Source organism: Eimeria necatrix, genomic scaffold, assembly GCF_000499385.1.
Source record: "Eimeria necatrix Houghton genomic scaffold, Enh_scaff58, whole genome shotgun sequence".
NCBI classification, from domain to species: Eukaryota; Apicomplexa; class Conoidasida; order Eucoccidiorida; family Eimeriidae; genus Eimeria; species Eimeria necatrix.
Genome location: NW_013654440.1, coordinates 16,510 through 42,159, shown reverse-complemented (window position 1 = coordinate 42,159; position 25,650 = coordinate 16,510). Strand labels below are relative to the sequence as shown.

Below are 25,650 nucleotides of genomic sequence, written 5' to 3'. Positions count from 1 at the left end.
TTCCTTTCTTTGGCTCTCTACGGCCAGCTGAGGCCCCACGGCGAGTCCACAAAGCAAAGAAAGTCCTGAAGTCTTTAAAAGAAAGTCCCGAAGTCTTTGGAAGGAAGCCGCGAAGTCTTTAAAAGAAAGCCGCGAAGGATTTATTAAAGTGAAAGGAAGTGGCGGAGCGGGCGGGGCGCCGTCGCCCCTGCGGAGCTGAGGTGTACATACACCTGGGGTCGCGGCGCAGCTGCTGGCGAGGTCGGGGGCTCAAAAGAGAAAACAAAAAAGAAAAAAGAATTTAAAAACACTTCAATAATGCCTTTGCATGCAGTGGGACAGCTAAGGAGAGCCGCAAGCTCGAAAAGCGGAGAAACTGCAGCGCGCATGCGCCGCCGCCCGGCGAGGCGAAAGCCGGAGTTGCAGCCTCGCCAGAAGCCCCTTCAAAGATTTGAACGAAATTAATTCAACTAAATAACTCAACTCGCATTTTCTTTTCATTTTTTCGAAGGAAATGCAATTAAAACGGCAGAACGCGAGCGGCGCGGGGCTGTGTTTGACTGGCATGCAGTTCAACTTTTGGCTGCGGCCGGTCGGCAGCGGCGGCGCCAAACTGCATTGCGCCGCAAATATTCCGAATAAAATAATATTTATGTTTTTAATTTAAATCTTTTACTCAATTTGGAATTTCTGAAGGCACAGAAGGCCATTTAACCCGCAGCTCTTTTGTCTTCGCCGCTCACCAGCCCCGCCACACACATACACCCTATCACCACCCGGCACCACCCGCGCTGCTGCTGCTGCTGCTGCTGCTGCTGCTGCTCCAAAGCCCGAAATGAATTAATTTTCTTTTTTGTTTTTTGTTTTTCGGGAGCTGCGGAGCTGCAGAGCTCTGGGGAGTCCCCGCGGGTTTGTCTTTGCGCGTGCGGCGGCGGTGGCTGGCAGCAGCTGCGCTGCTGCTGCAGTTGCGGCCTTTGGGGCGGCTCAGTTGTTGTTTTTTCGACTTTTTTGCGTCAAATTAATCAAATTAATCCTTTTCAACCATTTAAATCAATTATGGACCCTCTCTACGGCCTCCACTCCCGCCAGGGGCTGCTGCCGCGCGCCTGCGGCTCCCCAGGTGTATCGACAGCTCCCGCCCTCGCCCCCCAACAGCCCCTCACAACTCCCGCCAGAAATACTTCTTTGCTTTCTTCCGGGCCTGCGGCGCTGCGCCCCCCCTTGGCTCCAAACTGCGGCCCTTCCCTTACTCACTTGGGGGCCCCCCCCAAGCCGGGGGCCCCCCTGGGGGGCCCCCTGGGGGCCCCCCTTGGGGCCCCCCTGGGGGCCCCCCTGGGGGCCCCCCTGGGGGCCCCCCCGGGGGCCCCCTCGGGGGCCCCCGGGGGGCCCCTCGAGGCCCTGGGGCCCCTCGGGGGGGCCCCCTCGAGTTCTCTTTGGGGTTCGCATTTGCTCAGTTCTTCTCTGAGGGCCCCCTCGCCTTCCGGGCCCCTCCGCTGCACCCTGCAGCCCCTGCGCAGCCAGCAGCAGCCAGCAGCAGCAGCAGCAGCAGCAGCAGCAGACGCGCCGCTGCCCCGCCCCCACCTCGGCAGCAAGCGCCTGAACCTCAGCAGCAGCAGCAGCAGCAGCAGCAGCAGCAGCAGCATGGGCCCTGCAGCCTTGGACTCGCTGCCGAGTGTCTCTACAGCTGCGAGCGTCTCTAACTTGACCACTGGTCACCGGGCGGGCGCCTTTGGGGTGTACAGACACCCCGCGCCCCGAGCTGCTTCCAGCTCGCGACTGCAGAGCAGCAGCAGCAGCAGCAGGGAAGCAGCAGCAGCAGCAGCAGCAGGGAGTTTGAGCTGCTCCTTCTCTCCAAACTTCTCGCCTTTGGACTCCCAAGTGACCAGTGGTCACTTGGGAGTCGACGCCTACTCTGGGGTGTACAGACACCTCAGCGCAGACGCCACCAAACCCCCTCCTGTCGCCTGCGGCCTTGCGGCTCCCAGCAGCAGCAGCAGCAGCAGCAGCAGCAGCAGCAGCAGCAGCAGCTCCTGCAGGGGCAGGAGAGCTGCTTCTCCTTTTGTTTCTTCGGTAGCGGCAGCGCCAGCCGCGACTCTACGAGCAGCAGCAGCAGCACCGGCAGCAGTAGCAGCACCAGCAGCAGCACCAGCAGCAGCAGCAGCAGCAGCAACGGCAGCAGCAGCACCCTCCTATTTCCCGAGCTCTGCGAGGTACGGCAGTGTCTCTCGGTCTGTCTTGAGCTGCTCCCCTCCCCGCACTGGCTTCAAACAAAGTGCAGCAGCAGCAGCAGCAGCAGCAGAAGCAGCAGCAGCAGAAGCAGCAGCAGCAGCAGCAGGAACTGCAGCAGATGGTCCCCACTATGGCTTTTCTGCCTTGCCGCGCCCGCAAGCGCGCAGCGCTGAGGTGTACGTACACCCCAGCCCAGAGTCTGGACTGGGCATTTCCGCGGGCAGCCGCGGCTTTGGGAGCAGCAGCATTTCAAAACTCAGCAGCAGCAGCAGCAGCAGCAGCAGCAGCAGCAGCAGCAGCTTCTCTTCTCTTTACAACTGGGCGGCTCCCCCTGCTGCTGCTGCGGCGAGCCAGCAGCAAGCCGGCGGCGCGGGAAGCAGCAGGGGGAGCAGCAAAGTGAACTGCAGCAGCAAACCGCCGCCGCCAGCAGCAGCAGCAGCAGCAGCAGCAGCAAAGTGGCTGCCGGCAGCAAGCAGCAGCAGCGAAGTGGAGGGCGCGGAGGAAAGCGCTGCTGCTGCTGCTTCCCCGCTGCGGGCGCTGAGGTGTACGTACACCTCAGAGGCCAGCGCTCGCCGCACTCCCCGCGTCGAAGCTTTCATTTCTTTTTTGAAAGAAATTTTTGCAGACAGGCATTTCATTCCTCCCGCGAGTGTCCTTCCTTGTTTGTTGACTCTGGCTTCCTACGCCCACGGGCTCCCGGCGGCGCCCCCCGCTGCTGCTGCTGCTGCTGCTGCTGCTGCTCCTGCTGCTGCTGCTGCTGCTGCTCGCGTGCCTTGGTGCTGCGTGGCCCACGAGGAGATCGGGCCTGCAGCAGAAGAGGGCCTCTGCGTGAAGGACTTCCTCGTGCTGCAGCTGCTCAACCTTTTGCTGAGTCAACAGGCCCTCAAGACGGCCCAGACAGGCAGGCCCGCAGCAGCAGCAGCAGCAGCAGCAGCAGCAGCAGCAGCAGCAGCAGCGGGTGGAGGCTGCGAGGCTCCCGCGGAGGCGGACAAGTGGGGCTCCGCTGTCGGCGATAATCCTCTCGTTTTGTTTCTCGCCAGCAGCAGCAAAACTGACAGAGTCCGCGTGCACCTCTGCCCCTACCGCGCACAACGCCCAGCAGCAGCAGCAGCAGCAGCAGCAGCAGCAGCAGCAGCAGCAGCAGCAGGGGAAGGGGACGGCGAGGCCCTTGGAGCGCCTTGCTGGATCTCGGTTGGCTGCTGCAGCTCCCTGGCCCTCGCGGTGTCCGCGCTCGAAGGCCTTTCTGCTGCTGCTGCTCCTGCTGCAGCAGCAGCAGCAGCAGCAGCAGCAGCAGCAGCAGACGGCGGCGGGGCCCGCCCCCGCCGCCACTTGAGTTTCTCTTCTTTGCTGCGGTGGTTCTGTGGGGAGCTGACGGGGCGGCTGGACGAGTGCATGCCTTTCGATGTCTGTACACTGCACTTAGCAGCAGAAAAGTACCACCTCAGCCCCGCCTGCAGCAGCAGCAGCAGCAGCAGCAGCAGCAGCAGCAGCAGCGGGGGCGGCGCTGCTGGTTTGCTGCCGGCAGTGTCTGTGCTGCCGCAGTGGCTGCGGTGCTGCAACGCGGACTTGTCGGTTCTGCTGCTGCTTTCGCTGTGCTCGGAGGCTGCTGCTGGGGCTGCTGGCGGCGCTGCTGCTGCTGCTGCTGCTGCTGCTGCTGCTGCTGCTTCTTTGTGCGTGCCGCTGCTGTACGCAACTGCTGCCAGTCTGGGCCAGTGCTCGGCAGTGGGCGTTGCTGCCTGGCTGCGGTCTGCTGCTGCTCTGGGGCTGTCCTTTTGCTGCTGCTGCTCCCTCTACTCCAAAGCGCTGCATGCACTCAGCAGCAAACTGCAGCAGCTGCCGCTGGGGGCCCCGCTGGCTGACGTGCTGTGGGCCCTCACTGCTGCAGGGGCCCCCTGCTCCTTCTTTGCTGCTGCTGCTGCTGCTGCTGCTGCTTCCCTCCACATGTTCGAGCCCGACGACGTCGCCCTCATCGCTTGCTGCTGCGCGCTCCAGGCCAGGGGGTACCTCGGCAGCAGCAGCAGCAGCAGCAGCAGCAGCAGCAGCAGCAGCAGCAGCAGAGGGCGGGGGCGGCTGGGCGGGCGGGAGCGGGAAGTTTTGGGGCGGCGTCTGCGGCGAGGTGTACAGACAGCTGCCGCGGCCGGCAGCAGCAAACGCCAACAAAGCTGGCGAAGACTTTTTCATAAATGCAACTTTTGAAGTTAATGGAAACTCCAAGTTGGGGCCAGAGGCCGCAGCAGCAGCAGCAGCAGCAGAGGCCGCAGCAGCAGAAGGCAGCAGCAGCAGCAGCAGCAGCAGCAGCGGCAGCGCCGAGGCCCTGGGCGAGTCGGCCTTCCTGTCGCCCCGCGAACCAGCAGAAGCAGCAGCAACAGCAGCAGCAGCAGCAGCAGCAGCAGACGTGCAAGTCAGACAGAGGCAAGAAAGCCAGGAGCAGCAAGAAAGCGCAGCAGCACTTCAGGAGCTGCAAATGGATTTCATGCGAGCCAACGGCTGCGAACAAAGACGCAAAAGAAACAGCAGCAGCAGCAGCTGCAGCAGCTGCAGCAGCAGAAGAAACGGCGACATCTGCAGCACGAATACTTGCAGCAACTGCGGCGGCGGCGACCATGGGAACTGGTCGTGCTGCAGCAGCTGCAGCAGCTGCAGCAGCTGCAGCAGCTGCAGCAGCTGCAGCGGCGAAGCTGAATCAACTAAAAGCGCCAGCTCAGACAAAGAAAACAAAGAAGACAAAGTTAAGAACTTCTCCAGCAGCAGCAGCAGCAGCAGCAGCAGCAGCAGCAGTGAAGACATGTGGGGCGACGTTTTCGCGCCGCTGCCTGCGGCGCTTTCCCCGCTGCACAGCTACGGGGCCCTTTCCGTGCTGCGGAGCAGCAGCAGCAGCAGCAGCAGCAGCAGCAGCAGCAGCAAAGTAAATAAGAATGAAGAAGGAGGGAAAGAAGCACTTAATGGAAATGCAGAAAAGCAGCAGACAGACACCCTGGGCTGCGCGCTGCGGTGTCTGTACACCTGCTTGTCCGTCGCCGCCCGCCTGCTGGTTGGTTTCGCTTTAATTGTTTTTTTCCTTTTCGCCTTTTCTTGGGACTTCTGACTCTGCTGCTGCTGCTGCTGCTGCTGCTGCAGCTGCTGCAGCTGCTGCTGCTGCTGCTGCTGCTGGGTGGGACTGGATTTCCGCGCAGCAGCAGAGGCAGCGGCGAGCAGAGAAAGGAAAGGCAGCAGCAAACAGCTGCGGCTCATCGCCGTCTCCGGCATTTCTTGCAAATGAACTTTTAAGACTTTTGTTTATTTATTTGGCCTTTTGCTTTTGCTGCTCTTTGTTTGCTTCTCGTTTCGGTTTGCTGCTGCTGCCTTCAGCTTTTTGCTGCAGTGCGTTTTTGCTGCGTTTTCTCACTTGTTAGTTTTTCCCTCCCCTTAATAATGAATTACTATTCACTACTTGCTGCTTGCTGCTGCTGCTGCTGCTGAGATGCTCTCCACAGCGCTTTGTCCAGGAGCAGCAGCAGCAGCAGCAGCAGCAGCAGCAGCAGCAGCAGCAGCAGCAGCAGCAGAAACAGCAGCAACGGCAGCAGCAGCAGCACCCGTGGAGTCCCTAGGTTTTGTGTGCGTGTGTGTGTGGCGAATTTGCCAACTCATCCTCTGCTGCAAACTGGCAGCAGCAGCAGCAGCAGCAGCAGCAGCAGCAGCAGCAGCAGCAGGTGTCTTTGAAAGGAGGCGAAGAGCAGCAGCAAGAGATGCGGAAAAAAGCAAACAAGTATTTCTCCGTTGTTGAGTTCTGCTGCCCCTGTTGCTGTTGCGTTTGAAGCTGATTGGGCCTGCTGCTGCAGCTTTCTGAGTTGTTGAATTAAATTTCTTTTAATTTCTCCAAAGCTCTGCTGCACTTTGGCCGTTGCTGCTGCTGCAGCTGCTCTCGCGAAGTTGCTGCGCTGCTGGTGTTTGCTGCTGCTGCGCTGCAGCTGCTGGGTACCCGTTTGAGCCGCTCCCGCTGCAGTTCCCGCCGCTGGGCGTCCGCGCCCGCCGCACAGCCTGCTGCTGCCGCTGCTGCTGCTGCTGCTGCTGCTGCTGCTGCTGCTGCGGACTAGCAGCAGAGTTGGGCGGCGGCGACGAAGGAGTCCAGCGAGTGGCCGGCAGTGCCGAGGAGGCGGACGAGCTGGGGCATGCGGCGCTTCATGGCGAGGGCCCTGGCGGCGCGGTAGCCGACGCCGTAGTTGGGGTCTTCGTCTTTTTCCATTTCGGAAAGTCTGCGGTTGAGAACTTTCAATTCATATTCTGTCAAATAAAGTTCGAATTCCAGTTGGCAGCGGCTGCGCGCGCGCGGCGGCGGGGTGTACGTACACCCCGCGCGCGCGCGCGCGCAGCCGTGCAAGTTGCAAACGGCCTGCAGAAACTCCGCAGTTTGCGGCAAACCTTCGATTTCGCGGGTCGAGGGTTTTGTTTTCGGAATAATTCCGCATTTTGCGAAGCATTTGAGGAGTTGTTGGCGCTTTTGCTGCAGCGATTCCACGCGGATCTGCAGCGCCGTCGCGAGCACGCAGTTGCAGAGCCCCTCCTCAGCGGCCAGCGCGATCTGCGGGCCCCCGGCCTCCAGCGACAGCCAAATGAAGGCGTGCAGCAGCTCGTGGGCCAAATGGCCGCAGAAGAGGCCCTCGGGGACTCCGCGGGACAGCAGGATCCGCTGCACCACGCGGAACGTCCGCGGCGCTGCTGCTGCTGCTGCTGCTGCTGCTGCTGCTGCTGCTGCTGCGGGGGGCTCTGCGGGGAAGGTGAGCGCCCGCGCCTCGCAGCGGCCGTAGACGTTCTGGCTGCCGCCGCGGGACAGCTGCATGTGCCAGACGGGAGTGATCTCGAAGGGGAGGCTCTGCACGTCGCCGTGGCAGTCCTCCTGCAGCAGCAGCTGCTGCTGCTGCTGCTGCTGCTGCTGCGCGTCCGCGGCGGGCGGGAGGTCGAGGAGGAGCGTGCAGCTGCTGCTGCTGCTGCTGTCGTCCGCTGCTGCTGCGCGGCGCAGCGCAGCGAGGCAGCAAAGCACCTCCGGGCGCGCGTGGGACTGCAGCAGCTGCTGCGTAAAGCGCACAGCGAAGCAGTCGCGCAGCAGCTGCCTGCTGCTGCTGACGAGCGGCTGCAGCGCAGCAGCGTCGGCCACGGGCCGCAGCAAACTGCACTGGCCGCAGGTGGAGAGGCCCCCGAAGTTGCGGAGCGGCTCCGCCCTGCTGCTGCTGCCGCTGCTGCTGCTGAAGACGAAGGGCACTGCCTTTTTGCTGCAGGAGTTGCACTGCGGCAGCAGCCGGCAGTTTTCGCAAAACAAAACTTTTGGCCAACTCGAAATGAAGTTTTTCCGCCTCCGCAGCAACGCGTTGCAGTACGTACACCTGAACACCCGCTGCCCGCTCGGGTACACCACTTCCTTCGTCTCCTCCACTTCGCCCCAGCCCACCACGCACGGCTCCCGCTGCAGCAGCAGCTCCTCCTGCTGCTGCTGCAGCAGCAGCTCCTGCTGCTGCTGCTGCTGCTGCTGCTGCTGCTGCGGTGAGGGCGGCGCTGCTGCGGCGGCGGCGGGGCGGCGCGCGACGAAGCGGGGCGGCCCCCGCCCTGCTGCTGCTGCTGCTGCTGCTGCTGCTGCTGCGGAGAGGTCCCCCGCGCGGGGCAGCGCCGGCGAGGAGGCGGAGCGCTGCAGCAGCAGCTGCTGCTGCTGCTGCTGCTGCGGAGTCCAAGACACAAAGGAAGGGTCCCGCCAGGCGGGAGGCACGAAGGTGAAGGACTGCTGCCGAGACGGAGTCGGAGTTGGCAGCAGCAGCGAAGACTCCGAACTCGCCCGCGAAGCAGCAGGCGAGGAGCCCCGCGAGGAGGCCGGCAGCGAGCTGCAGCCCCCGCGGTAGTAGCCCCCCGGCACGCCCGCTGCTGCTGCTGCTGCTGCTGCTGCTGCTGCTGCTGCTGCTGCTGGGGGGGGGGCGGAGGCGTGGGGGAGGGAGGGGGAGGAACAAGTCACGAAGGCCTCCCGCAAAGGCTGCTGGCCACTCCGGCGGTAGGCGCTCACCATCTGCTGCGACAGAGAGCGCGAAGGCGCAGCGCCCGCGCTGCGCTGCTGCTGCTGCTGCTGCTGCAGTGTGGGCGCAGCAGCGCGGCCGCTGGAGGCGGAAGAGCTCGCCTGGCCCATTTCCAAGGAAATCAAACAGAAAAAATCAATTTCAATTCAAAAACAGCTCAAGGGAGCTCTGTGAGGCGTTTCGCAAGGCAAAGCGGCCGCCGGCAACCCCTAGAGAGGATCGACCGCGGGAGGATCCGGCTGCAGCGAACCGCAGAAACCTGCGCAAACAGAAGCCAAATTCAGTTTATTTCCTCTTAATTTGAATAATTTAACCTTTTCTACTTTCAATAAGCTGGCCAAGAGGCCCGTCAAACCCGCTTTCTCATCTTCCGGACCCGTTTTCGCCGCCACACGCACACTGGCAAAGGCAATGCGGCCAAGGCCCCGATCAACGCGTCACTGCGCGCGATCTTGAAAACAAGGCCAAATGTCTGTAAAAAACGCGAAATAATACTAAAAAATAGTTAAATTGGCTGAATTTGCATAAATAACGAAAGTTGCAGCTTTATGTCGCTCGAGGAGCAGCGGGAATCCCCGGAATCCCCGAGTGCCAGAGGTCGGGAGGGACCAGACCGGCCCTGAAACTCCTAAATCTGAGCACTGAACTCCAAACTCAGGACTTAAAAATAACTTTTAAAGTTTATTTGAAGTTTTGTGAGAATTCAGGCAAAAGATCTCCGCTGGATTCTTCTAAGGGGCATTTTCAAGTCGCAGGAAGTGAAGTGCAGATGCAGAACGAAACAAGAAGAGGCATTACATGAAAGCTCCACTGAAACTGTCTAGCAGCCACGCAAAGCAACTTTGGCATAAAAAGGTCTTTTTTTCTTGTGAAAAATGAAAACAAATGCAGTAAAAGGGCGAATAGAAGCGAACAAACAGCCAGCCGGGCTCTTTATGCTGACTTGAAAATGCTTGAACTTCCTTCCTAGTTCCAATTTGCGGCAGTTTTCAGCGTTTCCCACAACATGTGTGAGCAGACTTGCGTAGAAATTACTGTGGAGATGAAAACGCAATTAGTTCCAGCAAAGGAATTTGAATAATATAAAGATGAATATGCATGCATTTGCCTACACAGTTATTTGCTGCAGTTGGTATTTGAATTGGCTGCACAGAAAGAGAGAAATTCAGTTTGTGCTGCGTCTGCATCTGCAGGCCGCCAATATGTGCGCTAAAAAGTTAAACAAAAAGGCAGATGAAGTATTGGCCGTCTGATGAACTTATAAATTAATAAATAGAGTTGAGTTGAGCATACGAAGTGGCAAATTAATAAATAGAGTTGACTTAAGCAGATGGAGTGGCGCAGCGAAGCCTCTGCAGGCCAAATATATCAGTTCAATCCGAAACAAACTAAATCGAATTCAGCGCAGGGACTTTAGAGAAAACAACATGAAGTGTCATTTCTCTTTTTCTTGACATAAGCTACTTTTGCAGCTAAACTTGAGGCCTGAATTGGCTTTCTGCTGAGCCTTCTGGATGAAGCGCTGCTTCTTTATGAAGTTTGAAGGCGGTTTGGAAACAAAGCTGGCGCTAAGAACTCAATAATGAACAAATAAGATTAAAATGCGGCAGAAGAACAAGTGATTCGTCTATTTTCATGTTGGCTTCCTTTTGTTCACTCGCAGAGCAGACGCAGGAGCTGCGCAGCAATTTGAATTTGAATGCGACGAGCTTCTCGCTAGCCTGACACATTCCTAAACATGCAGACACAAGTAGCTAATTTATATCTTTATGAGCTAATTTATATCTTTATGAAATGCCAAAATGCACGATTAAGCTGTATAGATGTTTGTGTATAAGTGGCCGTGTCAGCTGCTTCAACTCCAGCGCGTTTGGGTTTCTTGGAACGGAAAGAAATGCATATTTATCTGCGGAAATCAACTGCGTGACTATGAATATGAGCTGCATGGTTGTAAATCTCGCAAATCCAATCCAAATTCTTCTGTCACCGATGCACATTCTTGTCTTGAAGCGTCCACAGAAGATGCCACATTTGCACTGCACACTGTGCAGTGCAAATCAGCGAATCTCACGCTGCTGCAGTCATCTCTATTTATTCGCGTTATATATCAGCTGTGTGTGTATATTTGCATATTTTATATATGTGTTATGCACAAAGCACCCACGGGCTCAAAGACACCACGATCCATACTTTCGTGCATGGTCGCTGCAGAGCCCGTTGAAAGCATTCGTCCTCAAGCCTGTGGAAGCAACACATTGAAAGATTATTTTGCGAGACTCTCCCAAACTTAAATTTAGAATGATTCCAATTGAACATTTTCACCGAAGGCCTAAGTTTCTTTCGAGCCTTTGGCGTTTCCCCTTCATCTTTGGTATTGCAAGTTTCGGCAGCAAATCCTTAGGGATCCGTGCCTCAAGGAATTTTAAGTATATCATAGAACACAATTGTATTTATCTTTATGAATTGTTTATCTTTTGCGCTATCTGCGACTGCTTGTGAAGAGCCCCATTAGGGGCCCCTCGGAAAACATCGGCAGGTTCGAGGACGTAGATGGTGATCAGAGGCTAAACTCCAACAATCTGCGCTTAATTTGGTGTATTAAGTGTTTACTTAGACATTTGAAGCGCGTATTTCATTTTCATACGGGGAGATATCGCAGAATTCCGTCTGTAGACCTGCCATCGGCGATCCGATGACATTCGTGGCCAGGTGGCCTCGCCTAGGCCGAGTAAACGGTCTTCACGTGGTTTTGCCCAACAAATTTGACCATTTTGGCCTCTTAAAATCCTTTGCTTGCCACTTGCGTGGAGAAGACAGGCAATGGAAGCCACGGACCTGTCCCCATCGCATGATTACTGGGAATTCAGAAGTAGAGAGGGATGCTGTTATATCCGCCACACAGATATGGCCGCATCTAGCGGATCAGAGGGGCCTGTCTACGGCTCTAACGTCGCGTGAATTTGCCAATGGATTCGCAAATAGGGGAGGAAAAGCACGGCAGCGCCTGCGGATGCCGCAGGTGAAGGGCCTGCGCACCCAAACTGGCGAATGCTCGCAGCCAGAGGCCGCGCCTTCGAACTGCGGCTTCAGCTATTCAAAATTTGTTCGAAAGTGCTCCGACTGGCTCACAGATCGGCAGCTCGAGCGCGTGGCCGTCCGCCTCAAGGCGTACAAAGCGCTGAAGAAAGCGCCAAGGGCTCACAACAAGCTCGCAGTGATACGAGATATTGGAAAGATCGTTCCTAGTAAGTGCGCTGCTCCGAATTTTAAACGCTTTTCCTCAGTTTATTCCACTTCCAGCGCTGCAAACAGCCTATTCGCGGCGTTGCGGCTGCTGCTGCAAACGGAAACAAGCAATCAGCAGTGGGCTGCTCGCGTTGCGGCTTCATGCTTTGCGTTTTGCTGCAGAAGAACATCAAGCGGAGCTCACTAAACTTCTGTCAGAAAGCCTCGACCTCGTAGATCCTCACCACTTCCTCCGCCTCTCGAAGGCTTCGGCGGAGCGCATCTACACAGTACGTCACTCCCAGCAACGCCGCACTGTGCAAGTTGGGGGGCGGCGCCAGCAGCGCCTCGTGCACTCCGTGTCAGTCATTTCCAGGCTAATTAGGGACCTCTAGGGAGCACTTTGGAGGGCCCGAGGCATGAATGCGCCGCAGTTTGCTGCTGCTCCTCGTGTCCTGTGGTGAGCAGCAAGACGAAGTCGGCGATGGAATCCCACAGTCAATAATGGGCGACTACACAGTTGGCGCGGAACTTCTCAGTTTTCAACGAACAGCTCATCAGTCTCCTCGAACGCCGGCCAGCGGTGCCGGCGAATGGCTTATCAGCGGCTCGAGCTGCACAGACCCTTCAGAAAATGAGCCCCACGTGCACACTCGAGAAGTTGCCACGAGGCCCCCCACCCCCACGCGCTTGACTGAGGCAAGCAAATTAAAGGCTTATATATGGCGCTGCGTCCTCAAAGTGGAAAGAAACGGGGATTTGAGACTGCGGAAATCTGTGCATTGGCTGACAGTGCGTGCTCGTAAACTAGCTGATTCGCCTTCCGGGTGCATTTGCAGAAACGCATTGGGGAGTTTGTGGTGGACTGGAAAGACCCCTCAATTCCAGAAGCTGGCAGCAGATCAAAGAACCTCGTCTTCCTCTCCAACCTTCCTCATGCTCCTCGAGACGTTCTTACGGATTGTCTTTGCAAAGTGCGGCGACATCTCTCCCGCTGCCCTTTGCTTTTGCAGCCGCTCGCGTTTCTCGCTGAAGACAAACTACGTGCTTGCTGTTTCGTGTGATGCTTGTACTGTAGGCTTTTTCTGGCTGTGGAAAGATTAAAAGGGTGGAAATATTTGACGACAGATTGCGAACTCTCGACCAAACAGAAGATGTAAGTTGAACGCCCATTGCCTAGCCTTTGTGCGACTAAGAGGACAGAAAGAATAAAGATTGGTTGCCTTGCGGATCGTGTTTGATCAGAATACGATGCAAGCCAAGGGAGAAAAAGCCATTAGCGACAAATTAGAAAAGCGATTCTCTCCGATTTTCGCCCTAGCTGGTGAGGCGACATCCAGCCATCGCACGCGCGTTGAATATCATATCCAAGGCCAAAGTTTATTATAATGTTTTGCTACGCCGTATTTTCTTTGCAGAATTCAGCTGCGTTGAAGAGAAGCAAAAAGCCTGCTCCACATACCTTCGCACATTCGGGGTCCCTTGCATCGACCGTCTTGTATATCCCGAGGATGCTGCAGTGAAGACTACGCTAATAGCCACAAATTTACCTTTTGTTTTGACTGCCGATGGTATGGACGCATCTGAATAGGGCACTGTGCAAGGCTCTCTGGCTCTCAACTACCTAAAGAGTAACAGAATGGATTAAAGCAAATTCAAGGAAATATCTGCGTTGCCTTTGCTGCCTCAGAAATTGCACGTATATTAGCATTCGCATTAGTTTATGAAGCGGACACTGCTTGTCCGTATCCCGGAGGTTGCCGCCTCCGAATGACAAATCCCCGCCTATTCGGATATGAGCACGTGTTTGTCGAGGCGCGCTCCGACACGGCGGAACCTTTCTTTGTGCTGCCTCCCCACAAGAAAGGACCTGACGGGGACGTCGATGGCATCGTTCTTGCAAGCGGCTCGGTGCTCCATGACCAGAGAAAGACCAAACCAAAGATAAGCCAATATCCAGTGGGAAACAGCCAACCAAATTTATTTGTCAATATGCAGAGAATCGCAGGTGATAACACTGCGGAAGTAGACCTCGCTCACTCTACAGAAACACGCCAGCATGCTCCATTGGCAGCACTGGGAAGCTGTACGGCCAGCATACAACAGAACGGTTCGCATGCTGCCATATCTGCAACGCTAGACGAAAATATCTTCATCCCCGTTCATCGATCACCCATTGAAGTGAGTGACATCGGCAGAAAGGAAAGTGAAGGAAGTCGTGCGCGTGGCGTATATGCTGCTGCGGTATCGTGCGTATTTCCGACTCTTCAGGTTGAGAATAAAAATGAAATCCGCAAGACTTCTGACTACTCCAAAAATAACTTTGATCTTGGTAGACATGTGGTGAAAAAGTGCGTTTTGCGCTTGAATAACGGAGCATTCAGATGTTAGATAGCAGTTCAGATCTCGGCCGCCACATGGCGAAAGCCAGCAAATCATGTATTGTATCAAGTACTTTCAACTGACATTGAAGATCCAAGAATTTTCGACCGCCTTTTGAAATGACCAATACATTTGCTGTTGCGATGCAGGCTCCTAATGAATCGCTTAGTTCTGAACAACGATGGAATGTTCGTTCTCCGCTTTGCCTCATTCGAAGCTGCAGAAGCAGCTGTTCGCAAGTGTAGAGGTGCTGTAATATACGACTCAAAAGCGCTGCTCCTATTTTCGCCTCGTCGATGTGTTTATCACAACGGTATGTTCCTCTAGGTATCAGAGGGTGATCAGAGGGTGATCTGCCTTTGACTAATGGAATGAGCTGTTATATCTGTCTATTAAGAATGCATCATGTGTCTTGCAGGACAGCTTGTGGACTTCGTTATACCGGAGGGAAATTTCGCTATCGAATCTAAGAATTACAGTGCACGCGCATAGTGCCGCGCCACCTGTCTTCCGCAAAACTCCGCGCTATTAACACATGCACAAGTACACCAGTGCACTGTGAAAGAAAGTCATCGGAGTCTTTTGCCGTCACAGCAGACGTGGGCAGTAGCCGAGTCAACTGGCAACACGATGCACAACAACACATCGAAGTAGATGTTGCGGCAGGCATGAAAGCGAAAGCAGCAGTAGGCCTTGCGCAAGCCCCAACAAACAGTTCAGTTTGTCGGTTACAAGATCTGGGGTGTTCTTCCCCCAGCCAGGAACATGGGGATGAGAACGATCGACAGGAGGAAGAAGATGCCTCCAATTGAACCACACCAAAACAGTGAAACCTGCGACGACTCCACATTAATTCTTGTTCAACTTGTACAAGCCACTCTTGTCGCTTACCGTTATGAACGTGGCCCACCACGGTACAGGAGCGGTCACTTCGCACGTGGTAGACATGTTAATCTGTAATCCGGTTCATAAGTGAAGGAAGTGCTCCCGAGATTTGGAATAGAACGCACCATGACGGTTCCGGCAGTCATCCAGATGAAGGCGACGGCCAAAAGAGATATTTCAAACCACAGCTAAGGGAAAGAGGATTGGCTCTGATAGAGGAACTTTCATTGCTTAATCGCCTTACAACTGCTGGGAAGCCGTGTTGTTTCTTCATCCTGTCGGCAGCATAGGTAGCCGGTAAGCTCTGGACAAACCCTGTTTACTGTTGCTCCATGCTGTTGAGACTTGAAAGCCTTACGAGGAGGATGGCACCAACAAGCCACAGGTCTGAATTGAACGGATTCACGCATGTTCGTGCATTGCAGGTGTTTTTTGAACCTACTTAGTGGAACGTCACATGGTCGCATGAAATTTGTAGCGACGATTGCGGCGAAACCGAGGGCTGTCGCGCCCGATACGGCCGTCAGAATTGTCGCCTGGAAGGAACAAGGAATTTCGGATGAGTCTCAGTACTCCAAGGATGGAACCAGCAAGCATCCTCCGCGTGAACGAGTGCCTTTTCTGGTCGTCTACACCGGCCTTACCGCATCTGAAAATGGAAGATTACAAGTTTGTTTCTAAAGTTGATACAAATGTAAACAAGGCTTACATCTGAAGGTTTCGACCTTCGCCTTCGCTCCAGATGGATCCCTCATTGTCGGAAGTTTTGTGTATAGAGGCGCCGATACTATATCCAAGCAATAGCGCGCAATGTAGGAACCATGCAAAAAGTGAAGGAAGAAGTCGCGCTTAGCATAACCAATTGTGGCATGGCGCAGAGCAGGTGGCATACTGTCAGCATGAGCTGTCAGTACACCAGGATTAGAAGACGCGCTTTTCAGTAGCACGTTTCCGCAGGAATGCGAATTTTTTGTTTGAGACAACCGCCATTTCAACGACGGAAAAGTTGAGTTTTTACATAATGTTACTTCTAGTTTTCCTCTAAGCCTTCAAATTACTGTTCCTGATTCAATTCTCAGTGCCATAAACGCCTACACGAGGCTCTGCAGGGTGCGTGTTGTGGTGCGTATTCTTAGCAGACCATGATACACCACAGGAATAGGTAACTAGCAAAGTAAGCTACTTGCAAGCAGTAAATTGCTTGGGCACTGACTGCTGCAGCCAACGTTACAGATGAACCTGCACGCTTCGACCCTCAGAATTCAAAAGCGCTTGCCCGAATCAGGATTACGTTGCAGATAAAAAGCCAACAAAAACAGCTAAAAAAATGCGCCGCAAACAGGATCTGGCGCAAATTCGTCTGCCGTGCTACGGTGTTTGCACCGCAGTTCGTAAAGAAATAAATAAGTGCTCCCAAAGCGTCTCAGGAGAGCAAGGATGTTTCAAGTGAATCTGACGTTGCGTTTTGAAATTTTGTTGCGGTTTACTTCGAAGTAAACCTACGTGATAGAGCATATCTTGGACCCTGCAACTTAGACTGCCTCCATGGAGAGAAGCGACGTGCAAACTCCAAATTTTGGAAGTGGGAGGAGCAGCATAGTCCCTCCACTGCATAACATTTCCTATGCAAGCCCGTCTTCACCGCAAACTTGACGCTAAGGGCGAAGCTGGCACGGACATCGCTGTCACGACAAAACTGTTGCCTCATTCTGAATGGACAACACCTCCTTTGGAAATTGGCAAGAGGCTCCACAGGAGTACTACCTGCTAAGCTGAAAGACACCCACGTGTTTTCTTGAACGCAACCGACTGTACAGTGAGTTTGACCACCGGTTGTTAAACGCAGCTTCATCCTTCCCGTTTGAAGCTCGTATCCCAAGGCTATCAAGTGTCACGGGAACCAACGTCCATTTTGAGGCAAACTTCAGAGGCTTAAGGAGCGCCGATTCACCAGTAACACACACCAGTTAGTTGATATCCGTAACGCGTCAGTCAGACAGTTTTGCGCTGCGTGACACTTTGAATGACGGACACAAACTTTGAGTCGCGCAAAATGTACGTAATTACCCGAGGAGGCAACCACATCTGGTCCCAATGCTTTGCACCGCCAAAGAAAACCGTTCAACTGGAGAAGGCCTTTCTAATTCATCAAAATCTATCTTTATCTCGTCCTCCTCCTTAAACGTTCGGTCGCCCAAGATTGCAGCATACGCTTGTTCCTGTTCGAGTGTGCAGCCATCCTGTTGTGGGTAATCCAGCGCATCAGAGTCCCAAAAATGATCTGAATAAGACAGATTTCGTCTGTTCTTGAGCGCGCGCACTGCGAGTTCCCGTCGCATTGACGGATACTTTCCAGCTTGGCTTTTCCGAAGGAAACTCGGAGGATTTTTCTTTCTGAGCACAAGCATAAGCATAGTCAAACTGCATCCATCTTCCATACTTCAATGGCAGCTATTATAAAGGGGGAATGCAGTGGGTGATCTGTGTAAAACGTGAACGCACAAATGGCGAAGCGCATCTCGGCGTTCTGGAGCGAGCGTTGTATCCACGTTCAAAACATGATCTGCAGAGGAAACTGACAATTCTTAGTGAAGAGTAGGCAAAAGCAAATTACGCGGGCTTGCCACATTACAGCTATGTAGGCAGTGCTTTTGAAATAAATCATACTGTTCGGAGAGTAGTGCGATGCACAGCGTGTCGCAGCATTCGATTTGGGAACCAGAAACCGCGCAGCAGCGGCTCGACGTTTCTGACTGTTCTAGTCCCCTCGGAGGAACGCACCAACGCATAGGGTGACAGCGCCTGCCATCCTTTCCGCAGAGCACTCTACCAGTTGGCGCATTCGTTCATCTTCGTCCTTGGTTGCCAAGCGGATGAGATCTGCGCCATTGATGCTCTCCTCAGCTCGCAAGCTTTCTTCTTCGAGCGCCTGCCTGCATTTAACCGATACGCCCAAGGCGCAGAAACTAGAATGAGGCCTTGCCTGTAAATGAAAGAGGAACTAGCGCGAAAATTCTGCACTAGGAAGCCCTTCTTGAAAAACCCACTGTCGTTCACAGAAGATAGAACTAGCTGAGGAATAGCTGCAAACCTCCATGTGGAAACTCACCTAAGAGCTCTTATTTCTTCTTCGGCTTCTTCCCGCGCTCTGTCCCTTAGCGTTTCGCGTTCACTCTTTGCCGTCTGGATGATCCTCTTTGCGTGATTCGCGGCGTTCTGAAGCATCTGCATGACTTCAGCTTCTTGGTCTGCGCTGGTGAGCCCAATAGGGTGGGAAGAGTGGTGCAGCCGCCCCTCAAGAATGTGCGGCAAATGAAGGTGCCGCAAGGGGATTGGCATGTGCAGGGCGTGTTCACTTGTGCCATCCTGCCCCCCAAGAACTCTGCCGGGGAGAGGGTGATAGGCTGCGTGAAACCGCTGGCGTAAGCTGTGGAATCCTCTTCTTGTGTGCTCAAGATCTGCTGGGTTAGGCGCTTCCACTCCTGGCCGTATTCCCCCGGACAGTTGATCTGAGCGCACGTCGCTATTCAAGCCCATTTGTGCCCGTTCGCGCGAACCTTTGCTGCTATCCGACCGCATCTTCGGCATGACTCTCATGGAGAGGCTCGACAGAGTTCGCCTCAGAAACGAAGATGGCCGGGACTCCATAGTGGCTGCTGGGGAAGCTGCATGAGCTACGGAAGTCCTCAGGACGGCGTTGTTGGGGCCGTTTGTAGCATCAGTTTGCCCGCATTGCTCATCGTTGCGCTCTTCAACTAAGCTGAGTTGGTCCTTCGAGCCCCTCAAATCGGTGCCAGACTGCTGGCTTACTTTTCGGCTGGCCACTGGCCGCCTTAGTGAGAACCTAAATGGCATCTTTGAGCCGAACGTGCTTGTGAGCCGCTGGAAACATCCACTGGCAACTCTCCAGCAGTACACTCTGCGGCAAAACAATGGACTGCGTCAACTGGCCAGGCGTGGCTCAGCCCAGGGAGCCCCTTAACCACGTACCGGGCTCAAGGCCGGCTTCAAAGAGCAGCTGCTATAAATGAATGAATCGTAATACAATGAAAACGGTGGTAAGAAAGACCCTCCATCGGGTTCCTTTGATGACTCGGGTCTCGCCTCAACGGAATCACGTCGAGGGGGCACTGAGCGAAGCTGGCGAAGTGTAGTGCCTGGCACTACAATGGACAAATTACAACCACATAGCTAGAGCGCTCTTTAAAAAACACGGTATTCTTTCTCTCTCAGCAGATACAACTCTACTCTCAGATCCATGTGCTGCGCATGGCCTTCGTAACCGGGCTAACTGCTGACGTTGACTCGTGGCTTTGTGTGGGCCATCGGGCAGTGGACCTAGTGATTAACAATATCAAGCCGATTAACTCCATTCATAGTCTACTTAATATTTTTTGAACGCTGCTTACTCCTTGAGGCAACGTGAAACCGGGATTTTACTAAGATGCAAAGCACTGCACAAAAAGCTCGTCCCAGAACTCGGAACGGTGCGGAGCGTGAGCAGGTCTGTTGGCCTGCTGTTTAATTGTAGCATAGGTTTCCTGAATTCTAATCTCAATTAACGCTCTATAACGATTAACTATGAAGGATCAGCTTAGGTTTGCGGCGTCCCCCGGAAACAGCCACTGCTGCCCTTTAGGCGAGCACTTGCGCAGGAGAGCCTTCCAGCCGGTAACTACGTGTGTTGCACTAACTTTTACTACATCGAAACTCTTAAGCCAAATTGAAGTTTATCGCGTCATGATTCATAGTACCAAAAAGGCCGGCAGGAGCCCTGTTCTCCTCAACATCTGGTCAGAGCGCAGCACTCGGTGTGCGCAGGTCGTGACGCGGCCACTGATGATGTAAACTCCCACAAAGGCAAACAAAAGGACACGAGAGACACCAAAAACAGTCAAAATGTGGCAAAAACGTGATGACAGTGTGAAGGAGGGCAAGAGAGCTCATCTAAGCAGTACCCCAGACACAGCAATGCGGGCGAAGAGCGTCGACCTCTCTAAGAGCCCCACACAAACGCCTGAGGTGACTACCTTAACCCGTAGCTACGTTCTCCATGTGCCACATTCCCCTCCTTTGCTGCTGTAACCACCGCAGCTCCTAAGACTTCAAACATCACTGTGTCTGTGGCCTGTAGGCTGTTAGGGCTGGTTCTTTAGCACAGCCTGCAAGACAGCAGCAACACGATATCCATGTGAAAAGAGAATCCATCAAAATGCACTGGCCCCACTAAATCGCATTCTACTTCCAAAGCATGACACGCCGCCCACGTTAAGGTTCCGAGTTCAAGTTTGTCTTGTGTTCGGGCTGAGCTCTCTGCTGCTCCACTCCACACAGCAGCGCGGAAACGGAATAGAAGAGTTTTGCTGCCGCGCGCCGCACAGTGCAGAGGCAACTCAGCTGTCTGAAAGCCACCGGGGCGGGCAGCCCCGCCCGCCTGAACAGAACTGCCCAGCAACAGCGACAGAGTGCGGGAAGCTGGGGGCCCTCGCTGCAGAGCCCTTCGAGTCAGTCTAAGAAGGAGGCAAATATGCGTCTTTCTTCATCGGAGACGAAGTCGTTGTGCAGGAGAAAGTCCCTGGCGACGTCTTGGAGGATTTCCACCGAGCCGAAGCCCTCCTCCAGCGTGGGCGGCTCCACCTTCGCGTAGAACGAATTCACCACCACTTTCGGCACTTTCGCCAGCCGAAAGCGAGAGGCAGACTGCGCCGGCGCTGCAGCAGCGCCTGCAGCAGCTCGAGCCCTCAGCGCGGCCGCCAGGCTGCGGAACTGCCCCAAGTGGAGGCAAACTTCCTTCGGCCAGAGCAGCGCGAGGCCGCGGACTGCGCAGCCGGGGGCGTGTTGCTTCGCCAGCTGTATGAACACCTGGCGGTCTTCTTTGGTGGCGTTCTGCCGGTCTATCGCCACACTTCTTCCCTCTCGAAGGAGCCTCGCGCAGAGCTCCTCGCACTTCGCCTTCGTCTTCAGATCGTCCTGGCGCACGACGCCGTGCCCTGGAAACAGCTTCTCCACCAGAGTGCTCTTGCCGCTGCCCGGGGCCCCTATGAGGACGACCAGCTCCTGCGCAGGGGCCTTTGCCTCAGTGCAAGTTTCCGTGTCAGTGGCGCTCTTCTTGTGAGGCTGAGCCTCGCCCTTCAGCAGCTCGCAGGGGTCGAAGGCCGCTGCAGCAACTTCGCTTGCTTTCCGCTTCCCCGCACTCCCCAGGCTCCCCTCGCCGCCCCCCAGAAGCTGCTGCTTCCCCTCACTTGCTCTGCGGCTCAGCAGCGGCAGCAGCGGCGCAGCCTTTTCTTCGAAGAACTCCTCAGGAGTGAAAAATCGAATTCCAGCATTCAACGCGAACTTCAAGTCCGCAGCGCTGTGGTCGCCCGGCCGCCCCGCGGCGTCGCCCACGTAGAACACGCGCGGATACTTGCAGTCCTCGCTGGCTGCAGCTGCAACCTGCTGCTGCTGCTGCTGCTGCTGCTGCTGCAGCAGGGGAAGCAAGTTTTTGAAAATGAAGGCCCCGGCCGTGGGCCGGGGCTTCCTGTAGAGGTCGTCGCAGCAGCAAAGACAGGCAGTCAGAGGCACCGCCAGCGCCTGCTGGACTCCGTCAACTTTGCTGGTTATCTCTTCCAGCGACACGTGGCCAACGGCCACGCCCAGTTGGTTCGACAGAATAAAAATGGAATAGCCCTGAAAGAGACACCCACAGCCTGTCAGTGCCCTCGTCAGCAGCCGCCAGCAGCAATCACAGCAAAACGCCATCAGCCAGTTTCAAATTGAACTCAAGTGCAAGAAACCTCCGCACAGCTTACGCGGCAAAAACAGGAGCAAATTTGCACAAAAGATGAAATGGCAGCAGCATGTGCACCAAATAACAGCAAAGTTACGGAATTCTTGCCAACTGTTCTCTAAGACTTTAACGGCATGCAAAGAGAGGGAGATCTCTGAGCTCCTGCGCTCACGAGCTCGTGCAGCCGCTGGAGCTTCGCCCGCACGTGCGGGTCGAAGAGAAGCTTCCAATCTTGCGCGGAAGTGGGAAACTTTTTGCCGCTGCGAGTTGTTATGAGTGTGCCGTCAAGGTCGAAAATGGCGACGCGGCTGCACTGGCACTTTTCGCGGGCCTCGGCGCCTTCAGCTTCGCCGGGAACGGCGCCGCCGACTCTGCAGCAAGTCGGCAAGCGGAAGACGGCTTGCGAGGCATGCAAGTTGTACAAGTGGCAGCAATCGGCCCTCGCTGCTGCGCCCCTCTTAGCCGCACACTGGCTGTACAGCTGGTTCGAAGCTGCGCCGTAGTGCCGCCACCAAACGGAGTTTCCCCCCGCTGGGTGCCAAAAGGGAGAGGACGGCTGCGCCTCCACCGAATTAAAGGTCTTGCGCTTTGCCATTTCACTGAATTCCACTCACCAGCTATGACCTGCAGTGCCCCGTCCTATACTCTTCGGGCCATGCCACTTCTTGCTCCATGGAGCTGCCGTGCTCACTGGGGAAAAAGTTAGGCCACGGCTTTCTACAGAAGCTCAAAAGCCATGCATGAAACGCTTCAGATGCTTCTCATTGATGGAGGAATAGCGCGTTCGCTCAGCTGCATGTGATTACTGACCAAAAAGGCGGGGATGAACTGAAAGATCGCTTCACCATCGAAGACTCCCCAAAACGGAGAAGCATGAAGGAAAAAATAAAAAATTGATGCAGTTGTCTGCAGTGTGTGCCGGTGAATAGACGAAAGAAAAAATACCCAATGAAACCGTTGTGGACGCCTGTCGAGTGGTGGTAGCTCTTAAGACAATTCCGGAATAACAAGTGCCTAGAGGCTAACTGCACTATAATAGAGCTTGCAACGGAGTAAAAAGTAGCTTCATGACGATTAGGCACTTATTCGGCTTTAACATCATTGTCGTTTAGCATGCATCATTCGTTTGGCATAGGGCTTCTTCACAAAGGATCAGCCCGTGCTCACTTGCTGAAAGAGCTGGTCAATGGCTTTTTCAAAGCTTTTAGCGCTACACTGTTTCTCCAGTGTTGCTTCTCTTGTATCATTCTATGTCGCTTTGCGACAATAATCACAAATCTCCGGCAGCGGCAGGGACTGACTTTAAAAGAATTGGCATGCCAGTACTATTCAAAGCGGTGAGGTGACCCCACACGGAAACAGACTATTTTCCGAATTAGAGGACAACAAAAACAGCCTGAAGAGTAGATTTGTAGGATTTGAAACTCCGCCGTGCTGCTCCGGTGTGAAACAGAATTCAGAACACGCAACGCATTGCAGACTCGAAGAAGCATGACTCAAACCCATCTTGCTCTCAGATATTTTTTCGCATTGTAGGATCCATCCAATTATATCTTACTCATAACCCACCACAAGGTGGCCACGCTTTGTGTTTCACGCGCACAAATGCTACGCTGAGGCACGGCCTCACAGGTGTCGCGAGCGTCTTATGGAAACGCCCACACAGGGTTGCTAATGTAAAAGCTCAAGAGCTAAGCCACGGCGACTGATAGATAAGTCTTGGGCACATTTGCTCTTTTGCGTAGCTCGCTTTTTAAGCACTGAAGAGCCCTTCAGAAGAAGCACGAGTCGTGCGTAGGCCGTAGGCCTGTTCTGACGAACAATGATTGGTTCCTACATTGCAGTCATCGTCTTCACTGCCCCGCTCACTATTTAACATGCATCATTCTTTTGACGTAAGGCTTCGCTGGGGATCAGCCTTTGCTCAGATAGTTTGAGAGCTGATCTTTGCCTTGTAGGGCTTCTTGGCCCGTGTTGTTCTTCGGTGGCTTGGTAGACAAGAAAGGCAATCAAAATTAAGAGAAAGGCAGCGCCCAGAGACCGGTGGCAATCACAGCTCTGGCAAGGCCTCCGTGGTCCGCTGTGTGAATCTCCCTAGCATTCACAGCTTTCTTAATTCCTCGGCCAACTGCCTTCACTTCTTCTCGTATACACAAGCAGAGCCATGAATTCAAGCGCAATTGGCCGCAAACGAAAGACCCTTTTGAGCCCTGCAAACTCCCGCCATTACCATCATCATGTATTCGGATATGTTACACACAGAAAAGCTAGCACGCTTAATTTTGTCACCTCCAGTCCCAGTTGCCACTCAAACACGAACTCCCTCTTTTCTACACTATGTAGGGAAGATAGTTCGTTGAAATTCACTCGCTGCTGTACTGTTTCCAATGAACTAGCCACTGCATTTAGTGTATCAGCACACACGTGAAGTCTTTCCCGTGCTACTTTTCCATGGCACCTCTGTAAACTTCGCGTGGAGCAGCGCGACACGAGTTGAATGAATCTAGGCGCACAAATAGAGGCATTTTGCCTCCCAAATGCGTCAATAAAAACACATCGCAGTTTACTTCTTCCTTCTGTTTCGGGGCAGCATCCTAAATTCCTTGCCACCTGCTTCAAAGGTTGGCAGACTAACGCTTGCCCTTCGGCTGTCCTGTTTCCTGGGCGGTGGCGGTCTTTGCCGCACCTTGGTTTCTCTTTCTCTCTGTTCCGCAATTTCTGGAGCGTTTGTCTTGGGCCTTGGGCCCTCGTCCTCGTTGAAGAAGTCTGTTACCGGAACCGGCGAACTTGCGCCCGCAGCGGGGCTTGCTGCTGGGGGCGGCGCCACAGAAGCCCGAGGTGACGGAGACGCTGCATCTGCTTTCTCAGAATCGGAAGCCTTGACTGAGGATCGCCGCGGGCGCCTGCGAGGCTGCGTTATGGTGGCCATGGGCAGCCCCTCCGTTGGCGCTTCGGGGAACGGCTTCACCAGAACTATTTCACCGCCCTTCTCTCGCAGCTCGAACGTTCCCTGGTGAGTTCCGCCGTACTGCTGCCTCAAAGTGTCCCAGTCATCCTCTTCGTCACTATCCGCCGACTCTTCTCTCGCAGGGCTGGAAGGCCTGTCTGGTTGCGGACAGACGAATGCTTTCCATGGAGGCTCCCCTGGGATAGGCACGACAGTCTGGCGGCGTGGAGCTGACGGGGAGGTCCCCAGGCCTGCTATGCCGACGCGTGGGCTTAGCGGTGCCTGAGGCAGCAGCGTAGGGCTCTCTACTGCAGGCTGGTCTTTCTTCATTTGTTTCTTGCGGGCAGCATGGAGACTTGGCGGAGGCGTATTGTCCTTCAGGTGACGCTGCCGTTGCTCTATGGCTCGTTCCCTACGCTCCAGGTCTTCCCACTGAGTTATGTCCAGGCGGGACTCAGGAATATACGCGCGTGGATCAACTGCAAGCAAATAATAATCAACACTACTCTGCACGTGAAGAATTTGTTACGTGAATTTTCGTGACGGCAGCGGCGACCAAGCCTATTGTTTCTATCATAACAAATCCGCAAGTGTCGATGACAATGCTTACCAACTGCCCTTCTTGCTGCGTTCAGCCCAATGTCCATCCCGAGATCAAGCAGCTGGTTCTGCTCCAGCTGCTGTCTTGCATGCATAGGGTCTTGCAGCAAGTAGAACGAAATGAACTCCTTCCGTGCCTGCACCTCCTCAATCTGATTGTTCACATGTTGTATGGCGGCTTCCACCCCCGCTACGTATCTTCCCTGTCTCCTGGTGATCTTTCGGAGAATCTTCATTTGCTCCGCTGCAAAAAAGGCAACAATGGAAGAAATACTGACAGCACTCTAACCAACATTAACTACGAATCAGAAATACTACATGGTCAAGTCCTGCGTCGCGCCTTCATCGTTTAAGCAATCCCAGAAATTCTTCATAGAATTCTTACCGATGACTCCAAGGTCACGGAGAATCAGGTAGTGCTTCGCACGCAGAAATTCAATGTCCGTGAGGCACTGCTGCAACCGAACAATTTGGGTGGAGAGCAGAGCCTTGCTTATGTATTCCTGTATCGCAGCAAGCAAAACCATGAACAGGACCTGTAGCGTACGCGTAGGAACTCGACCCACTTAAAGCGTGGGAAGAAGAACCAAAAATAAACTTGT

General features: G+C 54.6%; 6 protein-coding genes across 6 annotated transcripts; 2 read left to right on the top strand and 4 right to left on the bottom strand.

Annotated features, from left to right (window-relative positions):
- Positions 1–4,672: 4,672 nt before the first annotated feature.
- ENH_00064550 (hypothetical protein, conserved) lies at positions 4,673–5,293 on the top strand (the record flags this gene model as incomplete). Its single annotated transcript, XM_013582167.1, has 1 exon — positions 4,673–5,293. One exon carries the CDS (start codon positions 4,673–4,675, stop codon positions 5,291–5,293), a length of 621 nt encoding a protein of 206 aa, XP_013437621.1.
- Positions 5,294–6,277: 984 nt separating this feature from the next.
- On the bottom strand, positions 6,278–8,350 carry ENH_00064540 (hypothetical protein, conserved; the record flags this gene model as incomplete). Its single annotated transcript, XM_013582166.1, has 1 exon — positions 6,278–8,350. One exon carries the CDS (start codon positions 8,348–8,350, stop codon positions 6,278–6,280), a length of 2,073 nt encoding a protein of 690 aa, XP_013437620.1.
- Positions 8,351–10,932: 2,582 nt separating this feature from the next.
- ENH_00064530 (hypothetical protein, conserved) lies at positions 10,933–14,339 on the top strand (the record flags this gene model as incomplete). The annotated part of the gene is made up of 10 exons (XM_013582165.1): positions 10,933–11,485; positions 11,649–11,755; positions 12,305–12,439; positions 12,544–12,621; positions 12,711–12,789; positions 12,884–13,036; positions 13,156–13,646; positions 13,737–13,816; positions 13,997–14,160; positions 14,266–14,339. The coding sequence occupies 10 exons, from the start codon at positions 10,933–10,935 to the stop codon at positions 14,337–14,339; spliced, it is 1,914 nt and encodes a 637-aa protein (XP_013437619.1).
- A 2,456-nt stretch (positions 14,340–16,795) lies between these two features.
- On the bottom strand, positions 16,796–18,587 carry ENH_00064520 (vacuolar (H+)-ATPase G subunit domain-containing protein, putative; the record flags this gene model as incomplete). Its single annotated transcript, XM_013582164.1, has 4 exons — positions 16,796–17,126; positions 17,235–17,295; positions 17,514–17,665; positions 17,842–18,587. The coding sequence occupies 4 exons, from the start codon at positions 18,585–18,587 to the stop codon at positions 16,796–16,798; spliced, it is 1,290 nt and encodes a 429-aa protein (XP_013437618.1).
- Positions 18,588–20,237: 1,650 nt separating this feature from the next.
- ENH_00064510 (polynucleotide kinase-3'-phosphatase, putative) lies at positions 20,238–22,096 on the bottom strand (the record flags this gene model as incomplete). The annotated part of the gene is made up of 2 exons (XM_013582163.1): positions 20,238–21,401; positions 21,674–22,096. 2 exons carry the CDS (start codon positions 22,094–22,096, stop codon positions 20,238–20,240), a joined length of 1,587 nt encoding a protein of 528 aa, XP_013437617.1.
- Positions 22,097–23,914: 1,818 nt separating this feature from the next.
- Positions 23,915–25,575, bottom strand: ENH_00064500 (hypothetical protein, conserved; the record flags this gene model as incomplete). The annotated part of the gene is made up of 4 exons (XM_013582162.1): positions 23,915–24,004; positions 24,188–24,927; positions 25,059–25,292; positions 25,434–25,575. 4 exons carry the CDS (start codon positions 25,573–25,575, stop codon positions 23,915–23,917), a joined length of 1,206 nt encoding a protein of 401 aa, XP_013437616.1.
- Between the last annotated feature and the right edge of the window lie 75 nt (positions 25,576–25,650).